Genomic DNA, 19,679 nt, shown 5'->3' with positions numbered 1-19,679 from the left:
AAAGACAAAACTAAAAGTATGTAAAAACGTCCATAACAGGCCTCTAAGGGTTAATCTAAAGTGTTGCTGTTGCTTTAATTTTCACTTTAACATAACTGTTAAAGCTAATAAGTCATGTAAAGCCCACCTGCTAGCAGGGATTTTTTTGCCCAAACTCAATCTGACAGTTACAATAATGCCCCCATAGAAATGTTCCTTTCTGCAAATGAATGCAACAAACATATAGTTTTATCGACTAATTTAAAAAGACAGGGACGATACAAGATGCACTGTCTATCTACCAACATAGAGTCCAAAACCGTTTTATTTTAAAGATAACAGTCACTTCAAATACACTAAAGTTACTAAAATCAACCCAGTGCCTCCAGGCTGCTCCATAATGTCATGTTGGTGGTCGGCAGGACGCTATCTGTAATGTAGCGTGAGAGGGTTAGCTCTATGGTGGCTCCACAAGCTCCAAAAGACGGAGAAAATCTGTTTTCTCTACATGGATGTCAGAAAACATGTTCTAGATCAGCTGTAGTACCTGGTTGTTGATGCTGTAGAGACCAGAGGAGGCGGACATTTGAACCACAGGGGGTTAATGTTGGAAGCAGAGAGCATTGTGGGGGTTTAGCTAGCAACGAGCACCATGACAAAGACTTAGGTTAATGACCTCACAAACTCAAAATTAGCAGGAATGTGCTAAAACTGGCACAAACCTGCAACCAAGCTGGTATGACATTATCAGCATAAGGAAGTAATATGTTGTTACGAAAGATCGGGCTGAGGTTTGTGCAGATACCGATCAGCTAAGATCCTGATCCTAACTGATGCATTGCCGTTAAATGACCCACTTTTCCCGAGTGTTTGACGTCTCGTGAAAACACGAGGTTAAGTCATGATTTGCATTTGGAGCTTCTTCTGCTCAGAATCACAGACTGATGATGACGTACTACGTAGTTATCTGGAGGCTTCCCAGGAAACACACCGCAATCCCTGACTTCACTGTCAGGAATAATCCGCGCGGCGTGATGCGATCTTCCAGGAATCCATTTAGAACTGGGAAACCTGACAGAGCCCAGGGCAACGCCGGGGCAGTCGGAGTTTCATCTGCGTCAGATTCTTTCCCGGCTGAGTCCAAAACGTCTGTTTAGCATTTAGTGTATCTCTGTTTTTGGTCCTTGGGTTTCTGTAACACAATTGAATTCTCGTCAGCCAGACTTTTTTTCTTCCAGGATGACTGATTGATAGTCGCCCTCTAAAAATCTCCTCGTCTTTCTCACACCTCACAGGACGATCCTTTCTCGGCGCTCGACATCCACCTCAGCGATCACTTGATGCAGGAAGGAATCCTCAAGTTCCTGCAGGATGATAAGCGAACGGTGGTCCTGGTCACACACAAGCTTCAGTATCTCATCCACGCTGACTGGGTGAGACGTTCAGCCTGAAGCCCACAGCACGAATAGTATTCTACATAGGAAAAAATAGAAAACCTTGGACTGAAATCAGAGCTGATTGGTTGCCGCTCCACCTGTGAGCCTTTTTGGGCCAAATGAGTTCTAAATATACATAAAAAGCAGTTTTTTTGCAGCATATTAAGTCATTTAAACATGATTATTTTATGCTGAACAGACCAGCTGCACATACTCGTATGATTTCTGAAAATAGAACCACATCAGCTGGTAAATAGTTTAGACGATGCTGGTTGTTGTGCCATCAGTTTGGACAAAATGCAGCCACGCCAGCAGCTTCTTTGACATTTTTAGTTGGAGTAAAGCCAAATAAATGTTCTGCCAACAATAACTGATGGAAGATTACTGAGAATTTTGTCAAACATCAGCATATTAACCAACCCAGAGAGTCGATAAAGTGGTTCAAATAAGCAGTAATTAGCTCAGTTAACTTCACTTGAACACATTTTCCGGTGGATTTATGTCTTTTTTTTCCAGATCATAGCGATGAAGGACGGCTCAGTGCTACGAGAGGGAACCCTGAAAGACATTCAGACTCACGACGTGGAGCTTTACGATCACTGGAAAACCCTGATGAACAGACAGGACCAGGAGCTGGAGAAGGTAAATGCAGTATCTCAGTCAGCCCCGTCGACATAACGCAGACATAAACAGCGGCGGTGCAAGTTCTGAAGCTGACAGACGGCTCGACTGTAAAGGCTGTGATTTATCTCCGCTGCGATGTTTCTCTTATCCACCGTTTGTAGGACATACAGCAGGACAGTCAAACAATGCTCGAGAGGAAGACGCTGAGGAGAGCTTTCTACTCCAGAGAGGCCAAGAACCAGATCGACGATGAGGATGAAGGTGACGGATGGCTTTTTGGTCTCATTTCTTGTGGCTAATGTTGTCTTGAGTTGTCCTTCAAAAATGCAGAAGACATAATAACACACAATCATTATCACTGAAAGACTAAAACTTGAGTGGAAAGAATCAAGTGAGAGGATTCAAGGTTCTGTATCTCAGAGGTTGCATCAAATCTTGAGCTTCTTTTCTGTATCTATGATGAATTGAATTGTTTCCTCGAGTGACGTCTGATTTTATTCCAACAGAGGAAGAGGAGGAGGAGGAAGACGATGACAACATGTCCACGACCACCAACAGACGATCAAAGATCCCCTGGAAGGTAACCCACCCTCTTACATTTTTTTTCCTTGGAGTAGTCGTTTGGTGGGTTGACTACACATTACAGTCAGATTGGTCCACCTATAGTAAAGACAATGAGTCTCTTTACTTATTTAACAGAAATATAATAATAATAATAATAAACAGTTTCCTGGTGTTTCTGACCATTTTATAGCCAAATATGTGGTATATACTGAAGTAAATGAAAACCTCAGGTAAGAAAACGGTTTACCTGCTATGTTTAGTCTCAATTCATATCATTTTGGATATTTTCCTTCTGTGCTAGCTAAACCTCTTAGGGGGTCGCCAATAATTCCTCTTTGCAGGGAAACCCATTTACTCACCTTCACACGTCTTTAGATCTAGACAGAAATGAATGAGTTGAGTTGAGAACTTTAATTAAAATTGCTAAAGGGCTGGAGAATCCAGGTGTATACGGACTAAAATCTGACGGAATGTCCAAGAAACTAATCCAAAAACTGAATCCAAAAAAAAAAAAAAGCCCACCAGAAATGCAAGTTATACAAAAAGAAACCGTAGTTGTAAGAGGAGTATAAAGGAAAACAAGGCGGGTAACTGGGTGACAAACAGTATCCAACGAACTAAATGTACAAACCGGAGTCAGAGAAGGAAAACAGGCAGGTGGACATGAAGTATGTTAACAGACCAACTGGCAAAGAAAGAACTAATTGAGGAAACAAGACAGCTGACTCACGAGGGGAAACTAGCGAGAGCAATCAAGGGAGGAAGTAGAACGACTACAAACACAGAAGCACGGGTGTCTTTTCAAAATAAAACAAGTGATGAACTAACAACAGAACCACAGACCATGACAGGAAAGAACATTAACATAATTAACGTAACATTGCTCCTTGGTCTCCTCAGGTGTGCTGGTGCTACCTGTCCTCTGGTGGCTTCTTCATGGTCTTCCTCATGGTTTCCTCTAAACTCCTCAAACACTCCGTCATCGTTGCCATCGACTACTGGCTGGCTCTCTGGACCTCCTCCAAAACCAACCAGAGCACAGAAGGCGGATCGGACATGTTTAATGGAACCAGACCTGCTAACGGCACACTTCCCACCCCTGGTACTTCGGACGCTGAGGTACGATAGTTCTGTCCAGGGTGTTTTAACGAGTTAATCCAATAAAATAATTAGTTAATTCAATAAAATCAGATGTTCTTTATCTGCTCTCAACTTCCTGAGTGCATAATAAGACGAAATATACGAGCAGTTATGTAAAATGAAAAGGAGAACCCTGTAAAACTAAAACAAACTGTAAAAATCTGACAGCAAGAGGGCCAGAAAATACGTCAAAGATAAATTAACTTTCAAAAACTGTTGACAAAAAGGTGAAAACAAGGACAAATGTTTATAAAATCATGGTAATTATTAGCTGATTTAAATACAGTAAAATATTTGTTTTTAAGTAATTGTAAAAATGCAATTTTTTGAGCAGCTAACATGTAAATTAATAGTTTTTATGATTTACTAGATATTTTACGTAGTTTAACAAAATGGAAAAATCTTTAAAAAAAACAGTTTAAAGCTTGTTTATTATTTTTCAGTCCTTAATATTCTTCTTTTTTTCCCCCCCAGAAAACGGCAAATATTTGGAATATAATTGTCGGGGGTTTTTTTGGGCTAATTTAGGGTAATTTTGCAGTCAAACATAAAATCATGAATTACTATTTGTAAAAGTACAGATTTTTAATGTTATTTTCTGTTTCGACCTATTTTGTTCACGTTAAATGTAAATTTGTAAATTAATTTTTGTTTTTGGATGATTTTAGTAGTTATTGTCTGTATTTTAACAAAACAGGGAAAATTTGTAAAATACCAGTAAACTGTTCAAGAAATTAAAGTTAAAAACGGTAAATTTTTTCACATTGTATGTACACTTGTGGGAGTATACCAAACTAAACTGCACATTTGTTTACTGTGTGTACCTGCATGTTCAGTTTCAGTCTGTGTGTGTAACTGTGTGTAATCATGTATCTGTACATAACACACACAGGTGACATTTTAATGCATACGACAACAAATTCCTTGAAGAGCAAAGCTTTAATCAGAAGCAATACAGACATGCGAAGAAAAACCACAGATGAATGTTCAGCATCAATCGGTTCAAGTGCTTCTGTTGTTGTTGTTTTGACACCGTGTGCGTCTCGTCTCTCTGCAGCAGGACTCCTACTATCTGCCGGTGTTCATCGTCCTGTGTGCGGCCGGCATCACGTTGTGCCTCATCACCTCGCTCACGGTGGAGTTTCTGGGTCTCTCTGCAGCCACCAACCTGCACCACAACCTGCTCAACAAGATCATCCACGCCCCCATCAGGTACACAAACACTCAGCTGCAACACGTCCAACCTTAACGTGCAGCATCGCAGCGCACAAGGACATGTCTTGGAGGGGGACTGTGGCTAAAACTAATGGGTTTCCTGAGAAATACATTATTAAGGGGGTGTTTTCTGTTGCTGTTTTGTTTCACAAGTAACCGCACTTTATTTTATGGGGGCAGATAATCAATCATATAACCTTTTTTTTCAATTTCAGAGCTAGAAAAACATGCTAAGTGTGTTATTTCTCTCTCCTCAGGTTCTTTGACATCACTCCTCTGGGGCAGATCCTCAACAGGTTCTCAGCTGATACCAACATCATCGATCAGGTAAACTGATTTGTATGTTTTTACGTTATTGTCTATTTGTGGTGTTGCACAGACAATTATTTCTTTCATAGATTTCAGTGTGTGGTTGTGTTTTTGTTCTATTTAGCGCTCTGTTATCTGCAAATTAAAAGCAGGAACCGAACATGGATGCCTTCTCACTCCATCGTCTCTTCTCTTTCAGCATATTCCTCCGACGCTGGAGTCTCTGACGAGGTCCACGCTGCTCTGTCTGTCGGCCATCGGGGTCATAGCCTCGATCACTCCCGCCTTCCTGCTCGCCTTGGTTCCCCTGGGGGTGGCCTTCTACTTCATTCAGAAGTATTTCCGGGTCGCGTCCAAGTGAGTCCACAGTGGATTTGTTATAGTTTTTGTGTTTTAAACAAACCGGGGAGTTTGTTTAGATGCAGTAAACTCTTTCTTCTTGCTGCAGGAAACTTGAGCTTTGAGATTTGTGGGAAATCTGGAGGAAAATCAGTGTGTTCTTCATTGTTATAAACCCAAAATATTTAACTTTAATTGTGGGCTGTAGCTTGGCTGAATTGTTACTGAACAACATCCATGTTTTTACGATTGTCTAACAACTGTGGCGCTGAACTGGTAGCACTAAGAACACCAGGCACTTGTCTGTGTATACATACAAATACATGTGCACATGAAGTTTCTTTTATTGTGAAAACTCTCAGGGATCTCCAGGACCTCGATGACTCCACACAGCTTCCTCTGCTCTGCCACTTCTCTGAGACAGCTGAAGGTCTGACCACGATACGAGCATTCAGGTATCACCTGTTTTTGTGCTTTGCGTGTCTTATTTGCTTCCACCTTACACGTGTAATTGTGTGTAGCTGGTTATTTTATGTCTCAATGTAATCAGTTAAAATTATATATTAACCACTAGGACGTCAACAAATGCATTGCAGATTAGCTGCAGTACCTGGTTGTTCCACCAGGAGGAGCTTCCTACTGTTTAGTGAGATGGAGTTACAGGTGTGTTTGGTGACCGCCTCTAAAAGGTCCACAAAACAAGCGCACCTCCCTGTTGTCTAACTGCTAGCTGTGTTGATGAGCTCTGTGGCATCGAGTTGTAAAAAGGTGACTAGCTAACTGAGGCTAATGCTAAGCTAGGGTTATGCTAAGCTAGGTGAGTGGAAATACAGACGAGGAGCAGAGACGCTGGTAACGTTCAGGAGCGGCAGGACTCTGATTACAGACTTCCGACCACGCTAAAGTGATGAAGTGCATCAGCGACGCTCTGCTCTGAGAATAAAGAATCGTTTTGGAGGTAGCAGCAAATACTGACAGGTTTTCTGAACTGACAACTTTAATACAACCATTTTTGTGAACATTTATTCCAGCTGACCAGCAACTGCAGTAAACGAATCGCTCCGTCATGTCCGATCGGATGTGAGGATTATAAAAACCGCTGTAGAGAGATAAAATGCAGCTTATTTCCAGTGAATGACTGCAGCTTGTTTGCTGCGTTTAACACTCTGGATTTTGTCGGGTCAGTCGCTGGATACCAATTTTCAACAAACTCATAGTTTATTGTTATTTAAACTATAGTCAATAGAATAGAATAGAAATACTTTATTTATTCCAGACCTGGGAAATTGTTTTGTTACAGTAGCAAAAAGAAAACACCAAATCACAACAAGTTAGAAAATATAGTAAAAAAAAAAATAGAATAGAAAATATTTGTTTTATGTCTTCGTTCTTCAAACATTCATGTACGTTTTAGTGGCTTAAAACAGTATTATTTTAAAAAAAACTGTCAATCGTATTTCATTAATTCCAGCCATTTATCGATTATTGATTCTCATCCCTCAGTCTTAAGTCTCACTGTAACTAAAACCTTAACTCCAAATGCATCCATTCTTATGCGTCCACGTTTCCGAGCATCTTTGAGCAAAACACTAAAACACAGTTGCTTCGGCGTCTCTCGTGGCTCTTCGAGTGAATCCAGCGAGAATGTAAAGCACCGTTAAAGAGCCGACAGCGATGAAATCAGCGACAGTAGCTCTGCTTCTAACTCTGGTGATAGACGCTTCTCGTATCGGTGGAAGCATCGTCTTGTATTTCTGTCTTCACCCTGTTTCCCATCGTCGATTTAATCCAACATTAAACAGCTCTCACGCTTTTTTCTCCTCTCTTCCCTGAGGATTTCCTCTTCCTCACACACACACACACACACAAATATACAAACGCTGAGACTCACACACACACACACAAATACATGCAGAAATAGTGAATCTGGTGTTGAGACAGATTCTTGGCAATCACGGGATGGTTCCCATTATCATTATCCACTGGTCTCCCTCCAAACCACGTCTAGTTCAGATGGCAGCGACTTCCTCGCAGAAGATAAAACCTAGAGACGGAACAACATCGCAGCAGTTTTGTTCTCTTAATTGAAAAATTGTTTGTTTTTGATGGGTTTGTGTACGTTTTTATTTCCTGTTTATATTCCGTTTATTATGTAAAGCCCGTTTCAAACACGGCTCCGTTTGTGAGTTTATTGTTTTTAGATTTCTGCTCTACACCGAATAGAGAAAGCTCTGAGCCCCCCGAGGAAAAGACCCCAGCGATGTATGATACTTCTGAATTGGTTTGTGGAAGGTTTGTTGTATTTTATGTGTCTTGTGTTTGTTTCAGACACGAGGCTCGGTTTAAACAGCGGATGTTGGAGCTGACAGACACCAATAACACGGCCTACCTGTTCCTGTCGGCTGCCAACCGCTGGCTGGAGGTCCGAACGGTGAGAAACTGACTTTCTCAAAAGATGGAAAAATGTTCACGGAAGCAATGAAAGCAATGAAATATATGAAAAAAAGAAGATATAAAGCTCATATCTGCTTAAATATTATGTTACTGTGATGTGTTTTTGCCCCTCTTACACCAATTTATCAACTCAACTCTTTGTAAATGTAGATTTTAACAGTTTAAATGTCGTGAATTATAGTTTCTGCTTGTTTTCTGAACCCCGGTGCAGGACTACCTCGGAGCCGTGATCGTGCTAACAGCAGCAGGAACGTCGATATGGAGTTTACGATACGGTTTGCCCGCCGGAGGCCTGGTGGGCCTCGGACTCACCTACGCCCTCACGGTGGGTTTTCTCTTTTAGCGTTCTCTTGGTTTTTCTTATTGACTGTTTTATAACTAATTATCTCCGTTTTAACTCCATAAAAAACAAAAAGCTGCTCTCATTTAAGTTAAGTATAATGCAGCACAATACCGAATGGAAACTGGTGAGTTAAACTGGAAACTCCAACATGATAAAGAATAAATAAATAAAAAACGAGACCTCATTATTTAAGTGCAAAACCAACAGAAGTCCAAGTTTCTATCAAACAACGTGAGAAAGCACAGAGCAGCTAAAGCAACTCCTTTTCTTTTTTGTTGTGTAGTTTTGGAGTAGCTCCATATTTTATGAAAACAAAGCTGAATTTCTTTCGGTTTTGCTTCATGTGTATGGTGAGTTTATAGGGCGACGTTGTGGAATCAGTATTTTAGCAGCTTGTGGGTGATTTCTGGTTAAGCTGTCGTTTTAATGGCCTGTTTCAGTCCCTGTTTAGTTCACTGTGTCATAAACAAGAATGTCATTTTTGTCAAATCTTTCAGCCAAATCCTGCAGAACAAACTTAACAAGCCCAGTTTGAAATGCGTGATTTATATCATGTATTTAAGATAAGATAAGATAAGATATGCCTTTATTTATCTCACAGTGGAGAAATTCATATTGTTGATAGCAGCATTAAACAGAGATACACATATACGAGACAGAAGAAAAAATGTACATATAAATATAAGAAATAGTGCATTTATGATATCGTGACAGTTTTTCCCAACAACAGTCAGAATGTCGACATGTGCACCATTAAACCAGAATAGGCCGTCAGTCTTGGAGAGGAGACCTTTGTCTTAAAGATATTTTACTGTTGTGTTGAAGCTTAGCTTGTGGCCTGCATCAGAGTAATCAAACAGTCCATTCATGGTGGCTTTAAATGGGAAAAGATACCAATTAAGTACATATACAGAACAGGTAGTATTAGCACAAGACTACTGGCTGGTTTGTGGGTAAAATACTAGCTACCATGTCCTCCCTTCACATAACTCCTGGGCCTTTATTATTTACGCCGTACATAGATGAGTGATCCATGTCTCTGTACGTCTCTGTTCAGGTCACCAACTACCTGAACTGGGTCGTGAGGAACCTGGCAGACCTGGAGGTCCAGATGGCAGCTGTGAAGAAAGTCAACAGCTTCCTCGGCACAGAGTCGGAGAACTACGATGGATCTATGGGTGAGTCTTGACTGATGTTGTAATTCAGTCTTGAAAGAACCCATGTTCTGCTTTTTGGGGGTTGTGGGCTCCATTTATCAGTGTGTTGTATAAATGCTTTCTTATGCAAAGGATTTATTGTCCCACACAGAAAACTCTTCACTGCCTGAAATGCTTCATTTGAAGTCCAGACTTTACTTCTGTTGCTTATTTATGTCACTACGCCTGCCTAGAAGCTGCTTTAGCCCTAAAACGAAGACTAAGCTGCCAGGTCACCATAATCTAGAATCATTTCAGCTGAAGCTACGACCCCATACTTTGAGATTTGACGTTATGGTGCAGCAGTGGCTTTACCTCGTTTCCACCGAGCCTTCTAATCAGTTGGGTTTTTCAGAAGAAGGGCCTTAAAGTTAAAACATTAAAGCATGTAAACATGTTCTAATAGACCCCAAAAATACATTTATAAACTGAAAATTAGCAGAATATGGATTCTTTAATTCACATTCATGTGTAATTATCATTAAGCCGTCGTTGCATCTCATACCAGTCTGCTTAAACTTTGCAAAACCCATGAAATGATGCGCCTCGCTATGTTTTGGCGTTTTCATAGTGACCCCGATAAACCCCCCCAGAGGAGAACCACGTCTTTGGTGCTCATCTAATTGTCAGATCTGACATCTTCAATGGCCAAAACTTTGGGAAGTGTCTGATTACTACATTACGGCATCTCCAAATCTAATTTTTTAACTCGTCTAAGTCATCTTTTGAACACATTTGGCCTCTAATTGTAATGAATTATACACACGGGAGGTCCCAGATGTGAACACGTCCAACCAAAAAACTTTTGAAGGTGCGAGACAAGAAAACCTAGCACAGTTCAGAGAAAGGTCTTCACACTTCTCGGCTTCAAATAAGTTTAAAAAAAGAGAGTTAAATTATTGATTGGATGCCTTAAAGCGTGCAAACCTTTTATCTGATTTAAACCATACACACACCAGTGGTTTTGTTTGCCAGAGGAATGGAACAGAATAGCTTCACATAATGATAAATCAGCTGTAGCTGCACATGTACGATGTACTTGTGATAGTTTCGTCTCCTGCAGTCCAGAGGCTTTGTTTTGGGTTTACCGGCTGCGCTGTTGCTATGGCGGAACACAAACACGGCTGGAATCTTTCCCTGGCAGAGCCGACGACGAAAACATTTAGCCTTTTCATTATTTAACCATTATTTCATCCGCGTGAGATTACTAACATCTCGCCGAGCCGAGCCAAAAGGCTAATCTAACCAAACCCGACCGAGCCAAACCTGTTGCACAAAAAAGGAAAAAAGTCTGGAGCGATCTGCCAGAGAACATTTCACCAAGACGGAGCGGCTCCGGTATTTTGGGAAACATAACGAAAACAATTCCTGAGCTTGACGGATGAGCAGAAGAAACGAGGAAGGAGAGAAAAGGAATCAATAGAGAAGCAGAGGGCAGCTATTTTTACTGACATATCATCTCTGGGTGTATCATATAGGGTTCACTGGGTTTTGTGTTCTACAGAGAACGACCCACGAAGCCATAAAGCAAACCTCAAACCCCTCAATGACACAGAACAGAGGGAGCTCTCCTCTCTGACATCATGGAAGCTTTCAGCGAGCTGATAAAAGTAGAAAATCCTCCGAACTTAGGGAGGGATAAACTAAAAGAGGGCTGCAGCAGAACTATGAAACCCTTATCTCGCCGGTGTGGTAATATGAATAATGTGGCACGTAGGCTCGACTTTCACATCGTGCGGAGGGTTTGAAACAGGAGGCTGAGCTCAGGGGAGACTTTAGTTATCAAAAGGAGGTCACATAGAATAACCTAAACATCTTAGATGGATAAAAAGACGCAGCAGTTTTTCTCAGTTTCAGAAACTAAAACTCTTTTCAGACACAGTGCTGCTTCATCAGTCTGTTAACGTGACAACCGTCAGTCAATATTCATCATATTCATTCATAGATTTCACAATAATGTGCTAATAAACAAAAGACTAAACTAATAGCAGCTAATTAAACTGTTTATTTCTGATTATAAAGTGAACAGTAAAATAAAAACACCAAGACAGCTGTGACGGAGCTCAGGACTGTAACGAATGATTTACCTGCAGGTGAATAAAAGTCCACGCTGTGACCTGCTGTTAGGTTCTGATCCATCCTGTCTCCATGTCAGGGATAATTTTAATAATTAGAAGTCATAAATGAAGTTACTGCTGTTGTTCCACGTACATAAATGCAGCAACTTTCTCTTTGGAGACACTCAGATAGATACTGCATGTGTTAAATAAATTCAGAGGAAATAGTCCTAAACAGCTGGAAGCAACCAACTAATATGCAGCTTCTGTTAACACTGAGTGTCATTAATCTGACCTGTTATAGACTTTGTGTTCATCGCAGTAAAGTTTTATTTTTATGGACATTTACAGCTTGTAGTAGATGCAAAATTATAGAGGAAATGTGGATAAAGTTCTTGCCCATCTCTTTACATAACTCCAAGTCCGTTGCTGTTTGTAAGTGCAACAGCATGCAGTTTAGACGTTAAATAAAGTGTTACTGGGAGGAGAAGTACACAAGGAGCTCATTCAGACTTGAAGTGCTTGTCTAAAAGGGTCTTTTGAGTGCTGGCACATCTTAAAATATAGATTAAAGCAAAGTATTTAAGGAACTTTAGGTGATTTCAAAGCTGAATCTGATCGCTGAGTATCAGAAATCAAAGCTGAAATGAAGCTGAAACACTGACAAAATAATGAAAACACGAACAACAAGGAGAGTTTGTGCTACGTGTGGTTGTTGTTGTTCCAACATGGATAAAAAAGGACAGAAACAACATTTTATCAGCCTAAACTAGCTCACACTGCAGTTTTCAATTAATACATTAAAATAAAGATCCAGGAATATTACATGGTGCAGACAAACCTGGAAACAACAAATGCGCTTCATCTCCAGGTGACATATATGTAAATTTGTTTTTGTTTATTTTACTTCTACCCATCTGTTCAAGGAGCTTCTGTAGGATCAGACATCAGAGACGTGCAGCAGCTCTTTAATTCTGAGTAAACTATAATTAACAGGTCGTCTGAATCCCTTATAATAAAGCTGAGAGGTGCAGCAACATCCACTGACGTCTGATCTGAGTTTTAAGTAACTGATCGACCGAAATCCAGACAAAAAAAACAGGAAATAATCACGACAAGCTCATAAAAGTAAAAGAAAAATGGATATTATCTCCTGATGTGTTAAGAAAATCCTGTAATTATATTTTTTTATCAGTATAAATGTGCTCCCTAAGCCTAAGTATTAAAACTGTGTGTGTGGCTGTGATGTCAGTGAGGAATCTGAGCAGCGTTTTAATCGGTAAACTCTCCTCCTGTATGTCTGCAGTGTTATGACTTGGTCCATATGTTCCATAAGCTCTTGTTTACACCACCGAGGACAGTAACGTGGACACCGGCGGCGGTCTGTTCCTCGCTGCTGTGTTTCTCTTCTGCTCTGGTGTGTTTCAGTCTGAATCATAAAAACTCAGAAACGAACAAACCCTCCGGTGTGTTTCTGTCCCCGCAGATTCCTCTCAGGTGCCCGAGAACTGGCCTCACAACGGCGAGATAAAGATCCAGGACCTGTGCGTTCGCTACGACCCGATGCTCAAGCCGGTGCTCAAACACGTCAACGCCTACGTCGAGCCGGGCCAGAAGGTAATTAACGTGCCGCCGCGAAGGGAGCCGGCCAGGGTGGCAGGATAACGATAACACTTCTACTACATCGTGCAATATTAGAGTCACAGCCACCGTAAAGCAAAAGACGCTTGTTTGGCAGCTAATTAAAAGGTTGCAGCAGCTACAGCATGTCCCTGCAAAAGTTCCCTCTGAAGTCACGGTTATATAACAGCGAAGGTTGCTTTTGTATTCCTTTTAAGAAAGCAGCTGTACAGTAGCAGGTAATTCACACGGTGTTGTTAAAAAACAGGGGGCCTCTGCAATGGAATAGTGGAGAGATGTGCGACTGTAAGTAGAAAGGAAATGTGTTCTAGAGACCCAGCAGGAGGAGTTAGACCACATTTGATCAACATATATTCACAAAATTAAAAGTGCAGGCCTCATATGTGCAAATGAGCAGAAAAAACAGTTTATAAATACCAAGTAAAAGAAAAAAAAAGCACAAAGAATTAAGACTCTAAAGGTGAACCACACATTCAGTTTCACCATTCCCTTGTCATTCCATGGAAAGTATGTTTCAAATGTTTACAATAATGATAATACTCATATTCTAATTCCAATCTATTTATTCTAATTATACTCATATAAACTGATTTAAAGCAGCTACCTTCAGTCCTGAAACTGTCACCTTCACCAGTAGGTTTTGTAGGAAATACAGACAATACCACAAATTTACTTAACTTTATTTTAGAATTTTCGTGATTTAAGATTAAGGATTCAAGATTGTTTTTTTGTGTGTATATGCAACTTTAATCTTGGACTCTTTCCCCTCATTTGCCTCTATAATTTTCCTTTTTTTAAAACTTTGAAAACCATTTCCCTGCCGCACTGCCTCCTCCATGAGCTTTAGAGTGTTTTTCTGGCTTATTTGTGTCACAAACTGTCCAACATCTTGCTTTATAACCAAAGGACAGCTGCTCTTTACCTCCTCATAGACAAAATTAAACTTATTCTTCTATTTCAATCTGTTGCCAGACTTCCATCACCTCCACTTACTGTCTAAGATTGTAGATGTGGTTTCCATGTTACCACTAAAACCCACCACCATGTTCCTTGACTTTGTGCGATCATCACTCACTGAATTCAATCTCCGAGGACACAATTAAGAGATTTCCTATCATCGTTATGTCTATTTTGAGAGTGAGAATGAAAGAGGAGGATGAGAAAGTAGAAGAATGACATCCAGGAAATGGTTTAACTGGCCAGGATTCAAACCATTCAGGGCCATGTGCTGTGTGTCAGAACCACTGGGTTACTGGGTTTCCTGATCTTAACGTCTAATTTATCAAGTTTCAACAATAATCTCTTGTTTTAGAAGTTAAGGTGCTGCCAAGTTACACAACCTAAGTGTAAGTGATTGTAATACATCTTAGGGCTGCACAAGTAATCAACTGTTCAGCACAATCACGATATTGGCTTCACACAATTAAATGAACACGATCAATCACTTGGTTCTAACTTCTGTTGGGTAAATCTGACATTAGAACTCCTTGTTTCACAGTTTTCAGAGTGATGTTTGGTTGCTGCACTGCAGGAACTGATGGAGACTAGAGGCTTCTCTGTGCACAGCCGCCTAGCTAACATCTATTTTGTGCTTAATGTTCACAGGATTCATCATTTCAGCGCTTCCTTTTATTGTGTTTCAAGAGAATTGCATGCTTGTCATAGCATAAAGTTGAGGTGTCGGCTACTTTATGCAAATCAGGAGCCTCTGGCCACCACTGGATACAACTAAAACAAACCTTTATCGATCTAAGACGCATTTAGCTAAAGCTTATTTCTCTCCTCAAATATTGTCAGGAACACATTTTAGTGAACTCTTCACATAATGAACACGGTAAGGATCATTTTACGTCTCACTTTAATGCAAAGATTTGTCATCAAGAATGTAGCGCGACACAGTGAAAGCAGAGTGCAAAACGTAAGTCAACCTACATCGTATTCCAGTGTAAAAGGAAATAAATTGAGTGCTGCTTCAAAGAAAAGCTGGTTTGGGGACTTTACAAGGCAGCAGTGTGCACAAAGGCCAGACATGCAGCAAACTAAGGTTTTATAAAACCCAGTCGAGACAGGTTTCCGGTTCAGGTTTTTAGCCTGATATTGCTGTTAACAATTAACTATGGAGACTAGAGGCTTCTCTGTGCACAGCCAACTAACTAACTAACATCTAACTTATGTTACACGTTCCACAGGATCCACTATTACAACTTATTTATTGCAAAACAGTGCAAGTTAAGTGACGTGGTGTTGAAATCTAGGCTACTGATTGCTAATGATTTGGAGACTTTACAAGGCAGCAGCATGTGCAGAGGCTGCATGCAAACGCCCATTTCAGACATGCAGCAAGCTACCAGATCATAAAACCCAGTGGAGACAGGTTTCCCGTTAATACAGTTTAAATTAACAGGTAAGGTCTGGAATGTCAAAGACTCATAAAAAAACTGTGAATTTCGTTCAAAAGTGTGACCTTCCCTCTGAAGCGGCGGCCAGCTGACACCTACTGACCACACACGGCATGAACCTGCTGCTCTGTTACCACACAGGTGTCTGATTCCTCACCGCCGCGCCAAGTGAAGGAATCTTTATTGACTTTGTCTCTTCGTCCTCCGTTAGGTGGGAATCTGCGGCCGGACGGGCAGCGGCAAGTCGTCGCTGTCGTTGGCCTTTTTCAACATGGTGGACATTTTCGAAGGTGGGTCTGTGTCCTGTCACGCCGTTAACACACCAGGAGCACTCTGTTCTCTCCACGTCTCTCATCTCTTCTGTTCCTTCGTCTCTCTCGGTGTGTTTACGTCTCATTAAAGGCGACGACTCTTGAGAAAACCTCTTGTCCGTTTGCAGACTTCAGCGGAAGGATTCCCCTCGCGGTTGTTGTCTCGAGTGACTCTTAACCCCGAGTTCTGCTTCGCCCAAAAACAACACAGCTCTAGTGATCCTGTGTTTTGGCTTTCAGCTCCCTCCGATCCACTTAACAGATTAAAACGATGCTCTTTAAAATATATTGCTGCTGGACAGGACGGGTTGAGTAGATCAGAAGTTAAAAAGAAACTTGAAGAGCAGTGTTAAGGAGGAACACTGAGCTGGAGATTTAACTACACATGCTAACGTGTTTACACTTAAACGCAACACATCCCTTCTGCTGGTTTTTAGGTTTTTGTGGCTTTAGTCTCAGAGAATTTGTGTGTTTTTTTCTCACACATTTAAGTCTTTAGAATCTCTTAGGATCCTCATGTATAAGCTGTTGATGTCGTATTAATTTAAACTCATTTAAAGCTGCTCCAAACACCTTCTTCTCTGCACACAGCTGATAAATACAGTGAATGTGAATATGGCACTCCCTGTTTCTGGAGTTGTTTTTTCTCTTAAAATGTGTGACTCTAGTCTTTGGGAATTTTTGAAGTTTTAGTCGGACATTTATGAGTTCAGAATCTCTGAGAAATTTGCTTTTTTTTTCGTAAAGGTCCCACTTTAATCTGAGGAAATATTCAAGGTTTTAATTCCATACATTTACAACTTAGGTCCTGGAAACTTTGGAGTTTTACCCACGTTTTTGACTTGGAAACGTCTTGGAATATTCCAGTATTGGATGTTGATTTTATATTCATTTAAACCGATTCATAGCTGCCCTAAACATCTTATTTTTGTCATTTAGAGACAAAAAAATATATTGTCTTTTGAATCCATGTTTACTGATGGCGTTGTAAATTTTTTATTTTAATCTCAGAAAACGTCTTTGTTTTGTCCTGCAACTTTAAGTTATTTCCTGTAAATGTCCCACTTTAATCTGCAATTGATAGTCAAGGTTTTATTATTTTTTAGTTTACAACTTAAGAAATTGTGGAATTTTACCCCCCTGTCTTGGCTTTGTCAGGTTTCTTTTTGATTTCCATTCATCTAAAGAGCAAATTCAGGTTTAAACCATTAAACAAATCCAGCTTGATTGGCTAAATAAAACCAGATTTATTCACTCTGCGGGACCTTGGTCTGTATTACCCCAATAGACCTGCAGGAAGCAGAGTCTTACCCAGCAGAAGAGTAGTACTCCACGTCTGTGTTGGCTGACTCTAAACATGAGGCTTTATATTTATTTAATCACAGTATTCTCTGTTGGTTTATGTCGGTAACCTTTACTCTTGAACTGTGCAAACAATGAAACTAAAGCATATTAAATCTTCTCAGCAAAGAGAGATTGCACCGTTAGTTACTGCAGATACGTGCTTGCAGGTTTCTCGCATTAAATCTGTATTAATGAAGGTAAATATTGGTGATGCACAGGAGCGTAATGAGTCTTCTTCAGATTGGTAGAAGATTGAAATTAATAGATAGATAGATCATCCGCCATGGTTGGGTTCTGTTCTTAGAAACTCCAGCCCCAACAGCGCTGAACAGATGAGACAGGCTTATTTATACTAATTACACTCGGGTATCCCGATGTGTCTAACAATGCTTGTGTTGTTTATTCGCGCTGCATGGAGCCGTTTTAACTCCCAACACAACCACCAGCTCAGTTTACAGTTTCCCCCTAAAGTCTGAAGTGCTGACCATAAACCTTTTCAGCTCGCAGACCAAACTGTGTAAAACCAATCCCTTCCTGCAGCAAATCACCAGCGTGTCCCATTCAGCAGAACACGTTTAGTTTGTCGCCTTTACATTGAGCTGAAGTGTTTATTCCTCAGCTGTGATTTACGCTGGAGCCTGTAAGTTGGTACAGCTTGCCTCAGCTTCCTTTAGACAACAAAATGCTTTTGTTAGGATGGTGTCTTCTCCTGAAGGCTTCAGTCTTTTAAATGCTGCACGCTCACCGAGCCGCTCCAAAAGCTGCAAATAGTTTTGACGTTTTTATTAGAGGCAGAATGAAGACGGAATAAAACATCTTGCAGCTGCAAACCCACGGCCAAAAACAGTAGATGAAGCAAAACATCACAGCAATAAAATCCAGTAAAATCTACCGCAGTAGTTCCTCACTTGAGGTCACCCCGAGGGGCTGTTAGATAAATCCAAGGAATCACAAGACAGAAAAAAAACAATTTTCTTAGTTTTTTCAGTCTTTTGTGTAAATTTGGCTTTTATAAAACTGTAAAATGTTGAAAAATGTTGTCATCAGGAGTCCATAAACAACACAGATGAGACAATTTAAGGAGGGATCATCAATCTTTGGTCCAACTGCTCTCAAATCTTAATAAAATATATGTTTTATTGTCAGCAAAGCCTATTAAAAGACCAAAACCAGACCACTGCTGAGAGCATCCCAAAGATGGAGATCGTTTGCTTTGTTTTTGCACTGAAACAAACCAAAAAACCCCAAAACCTGCCGTCAGATTTCAAAGGCATGTTAGCTTTGATAGAACAGCCCAAACCATCTATCATAGTACGAAACTGTGAAACCAGAGTTGTTAGATTTTCATTGGCTTCTGAAAGGAAAATAAACTAAGTTCCTCATTTTTATATTCGCCAAAAAGAAACCATTTAGATTCTGTCAAAACCCCAAAACTTTACACTCCTCGACGCAATTAAGAAGTCAAACCAAGATGAAAATTCACGGACATCTCGGCTGAACTGCAGGCTGTGTTTGCACCGAGCAGAGAGAAGACGAAGTATGAAAAGAAATTAGAGAAAACGAAGGTAAACCGAATAAAATTGATGGTGTAGAGAGGAGCACGTTGTTGGAGGATGCATCCAGCATGGTGAAACGTCTTTATGGATGTGATGAGCAGAGCAGGTTGCAGAACGTAGTGAAGCAGTGAAGCATTTGTAGTATTCTCTCAACTTCTAGTCATGGTTGTTCTGTTTCCGTAGACGTTTCCAGGACTTTTGTGTTGCAGTGGAAAATGAGCCCAAAAAACAAGAGCAAAAAACACCTAGAAACTGTTTGGAGTTGAGAGGTTGAAGTTGGATTTGCTACTCAAACTTTCTTAAAAGGTGTTCACTGAACAATACACGGTGACAGTTCCAGTGTCTTCAGGTATAAATAGCTTGTGTATAATCCAGCAGAGCTCGTAATATTAACAGCGTTTGAGGTGATTTCGTGGGTTTTTGTTCAAACCAAAGCACCTCTTAGGGTCAATTAATCATCTGGCTTTCCCTCAAAAGAGCTTCTACGTCTTCTCTAAACGTCTACCGTCCCCACAGTGTTATAGCACCGTGTGTTTATGTTGGACAAAATATTTATTCAGCTGTCCCGTCTTTCATTACAGCTCCTTTTAAACACTCCTGCGGGTCCCTCTAAGTGAGAATCCGTGGGTCTTTTTTGTTCTTCGCTCGTCGTGTTTCGCTTTTAAAGGACCTGAAGTAGACTCTCGTATCGGAGGATTAAAACAAGGGCATAAGTGAAGACCTGACCCATTTTCTTGCAGCCGTTTCCAGCCGCCGGGTCGTATTTCTTCCA

At 40.6% G+C, this 19,679-nt stretch overlaps 1 protein-coding gene across 7 annotated transcripts in view; it reads left to right on the top strand.

The window, feature by feature from the left end:
- Positions 1-19,679, top strand: part of abcc9 (ATP-binding cassette, sub-family C (CFTR/MRP), member 9) — a 74,218-nt gene that overhangs the window by 38,816 nt on the left and 15,723 nt on the right. For 4 of the 7 annotated variants that reach the window (XR_520560.1, XR_520561.1, XM_008291928.1 and 1 more), the window contains exons 22-35: positions 1,275-1,412; positions 1,932-2,057; positions 2,201-2,300; positions 2,546-2,619; positions 3,504-3,722; positions 4,801-4,955; positions 5,216-5,285; positions 5,467-5,624; positions 5,969-6,061; positions 7,935-8,037; positions 8,272-8,385; positions 9,461-9,581; positions 13,143-13,273; positions 15,908-15,986. Coding sequence is in view for 3 of the 7 variants with exons in the window: in XM_008291928.1 (XP_008290150.1) it covers positions 1,275-1,412; positions 1,932-2,057; positions 2,201-2,300; positions 2,546-2,619; positions 3,504-3,722; positions 4,801-4,955; positions 5,216-5,285; positions 5,467-5,624; positions 5,969-6,061; positions 7,935-8,037; positions 8,272-8,385; positions 9,461-9,581; positions 13,143-13,273; positions 15,908-15,986 (1,681 nt within the window). In the remaining 4 variants the exon portion in view is untranslated. The remainder of the gene's footprint in view (positions 1-1,274; positions 1,413-1,931; positions 2,058-2,200; positions 2,301-2,545; positions 2,620-3,503; positions 3,723-4,800; positions 4,956-5,215; positions 5,286-5,466; positions 5,625-5,968; positions 6,062-7,934; positions 8,038-8,271; positions 8,386-9,460; positions 9,582-13,142; positions 13,274-15,907; positions 15,987-19,679) is intronic. The other 3 variants (XR_520563.1, XR_520562.1, XM_008291929.1) reach the window with 1 other exon arrangement.

The sequence above is a fragment of the Stegastes partitus genome, unplaced genomic scaffold (assembly GCF_000690725.1).
Source record: "Stegastes partitus isolate 25-593 unplaced genomic scaffold, Stegastes_partitus-1.0.2 Scaffold769, whole genome shotgun sequence".
Lineage (NCBI taxonomy): Eukaryota > Metazoa > Chordata > Actinopteri > Pomacentridae > Stegastes > Stegastes partitus.
The sequence above is the reverse complement of the archived record's forward strand: the minus strand, read 5'-3'. Positions and strand labels throughout refer to the sequence as shown.